Here is a 2,702-nt window from a genome sequence, read left to right on the forward strand (position 1 = left end):
CAACCTCAGACTAAGGCAACGGTTCACATTTCAGCACAGCAATGACGCAAAGCATACAGGGAAGACCATGCCGGAGTAGCTTTGGGACAAGTCACTAATTGTCCTTGAGTGGCCCAGCCAAACCAACACATTTAATCCTCAAAGTACATCTGTGGAGAGACCTGAAGATGGCAGTTTACAGACACTTCCCATCCACTATAATGGAACTTAAGAGGATCTGCCCAGAGGAATGGGATAAATTGCCCAAATTCAGTAATGCAAATCTCGTAAAGACTCACCTAAGAAGACTCAAAGCTGGAACTGCTTCCAAAGGGGCTTCTACAAAGTACTGAATTAAGCCTCTGAATAATTTTATGAGTGAGAGATTTCAGTTTTTGATTTTTAATAAATTTGCACACCTATCTAAAAACAAGTTTTCACTTTGTCATTATGGGTTATTGAGTGTAGATTGATAGGCAAAAATGGCAAATTTATCAATTTACAATTAAATCTACAACACAATAAAAGTGTGCAGAAAGTGACAGGGGGCAAGAACTTTCCTAATCCACTGTAATTACTGTTAGAAGTGTTTCCTTACGGGCATCAAATCTAATTCATAAATACTGTATTATTTCACAATAAGCTGTTGTAAGAGACTTTATTACTGTTTCTTAATTTTTGCAATAAAATACCATAAAATATATTGCTTTGTCCTTTCTGACCATAATATTACTTACTCAATAGTGGGTTAGCTTTATTATTGTGGGACAATGGAAACATTACATAATTAAGTTATTCTTGCTTTTTCTTTTGATTTTGTAGATCACCAATGTGTGACATGTTATTCCACTGAAATACAACTTGAGACCTTCAGACACTTACCTTTGCATTGGAAAATAGCTAAATTGACTCTTCATTTTCCACAAAATAGTCATTTGCTTCATTTAAGTTAAACAAGTCACACATACTCATTAAATTTCATGTTTTGTTTATTCAGTTTCACAGTGTTCACATTTTTTTCTTTTGAAGGAAAATAATCTTTCACCTAGACCATCAAAACAAAATCATGACCAAGATGGCCGATTAACATTATATTCATTAAGATGGGAATTCATTGATATATTTGTAGGACATACACCAGTTAAGGTGGCTCCTGTCTTGGCCCACAACATCTTTCAATTACTTATAATTTACATTACTCATACACTGCCATGATTCCTTAACTTTTATGCATTTACATTACAATACTGAAAATGACAAACAGAAGCTTACTAGTGTGTTAGGAGCCATCATGCACCTTAATCCAAAATTACCACATAGTACGTATTCAGTTTTAATGTACAAATTGAAGCACAGATAAAGTTACCCTTGCGTGCCATCAATTGATTTCTATGGTAATCAGGAACTTAATATTTCTGACTACTTTCTGATGCTTCTGCCACTCTCTCATACATAATGGTTTAAGGCTGAAGTAAACACGTTTATGGAACATTAAGTGACAGACAGTATTTTATTTTTTCTCAGAGTTCTCAAAAAGCTCTCCCGGATCTCTTTAGTCCTCAGGCAGTAGATTATGGGGTTCATTAGTGGTGGGATTATATTTTGAATTAGCGCTGCCATGATTCTCATGTCTGCAGACGTACCAGGAATTCGGTAGGAGATGTAGACACTGGCCGCAGTTAAGAAGAAGACAGAAATGACAAAAATGTGTGTGATGCAGGTGGAGAAAGCCTTGACACATTCCTCAGACTTGGCAATCTTCAGTACAGACCTAACAATTCTGATGTAGGAGAGAAATATAAAGAACAGGGGAAAAAACAAGGTCGATAGTGTAATGGGTAGGGCCACATAATTATTGATGACAGTTTCAGCACAAGCCAGTCGAATCACAGAGACATGGTCACAAAAGCAATGGACAATTTTATTGGGTCCACAATATGGCAATCTGAGCGCTAAGATTAGAGGAATCACTGGACTAAAAAACCCACCCACCCAACAAGAAATGATTTTTCTAACAACACCTGAATTTGTCATTATGTTAGGGTAATGCAGTGGCCTACATATAGCAACAAATCTGTCATAAGCCATGAGCCCCAGCAAAAAGGACTCTGATACGACCAGACTGTGGTGGAATAAAAGCTGAGTAAAACAGCCATTAAGCGAAATTGCCTTAAAGTCAAACATGAAGGCAGCTACCATTTTAGGAACTGTGACAGTAACAACAACTATGTCTAAAAAAGCTAAACTGCAGATGAGGATGTACATTGGTGAGTGAAGAGATTCATCTACGAAAAATATAAATATCATAAAAAGATTTCCCACTAAAATAAGCAAATAGAGTGTCATCAAAACTCCAGATAATATCATCTTAGATTCTTGATCCTGGAGACCCGGAAAACCAAAAATGATGAATTCTGTGATCGATGCTGAGGTCTGGTTTGTTTCCGACATGATGACTTTCAAATTCCAGCCTAGTAGTATCTGGATGCCCTGTAGCCTGTTGAGTAAAAGCATGAAGAAAGTGAATAGAAGAGTTTGAGCTTAATCTCCGCTTCATGAGCATTTAATTTATACAGAACCAGAAAAAAAACAGAATGCAAGTGCATGATTGTCCCTCCTAGAGTGGCAAGAAAAAAGTATAGAAACACCTGGGCTGACGACTTTCATAAAAGCTAACTGAAGTGAGGAATTGGCAAACATGGAGTCGAACCAATGGTGCAAGA

General features: G+C 36.9%; 1 protein-coding gene across 1 annotated transcript; it reads right to left on the minus strand.

Annotated features, from left to right (window-relative positions):
- Positions 1-1,470: 1,470 nt before the first annotated feature.
- On the minus strand, positions 1,471-2,430 carry LOC120524334 (olfactory receptor 6N1-like). Its single transcript, XM_039746197.1, has one exon. The coding sequence runs from the start codon at positions 2,428-2,430 to the stop codon at positions 1,471-1,473; it is 960 nt and encodes a 319-aa protein (XP_039602131.1).
- Positions 2,431-2,702: the final 272 nt, after the last annotated feature.

This window comes from Polypterus senegalus, chromosome 2 (assembly GCF_016835505.1).
Source record: "Polypterus senegalus isolate Bchr_013 chromosome 2, ASM1683550v1, whole genome shotgun sequence".
NCBI classification, from domain to species: Eukaryota; Metazoa; Chordata; class Cladistia; order Polypteriformes; family Polypteridae; genus Polypterus; species Polypterus senegalus.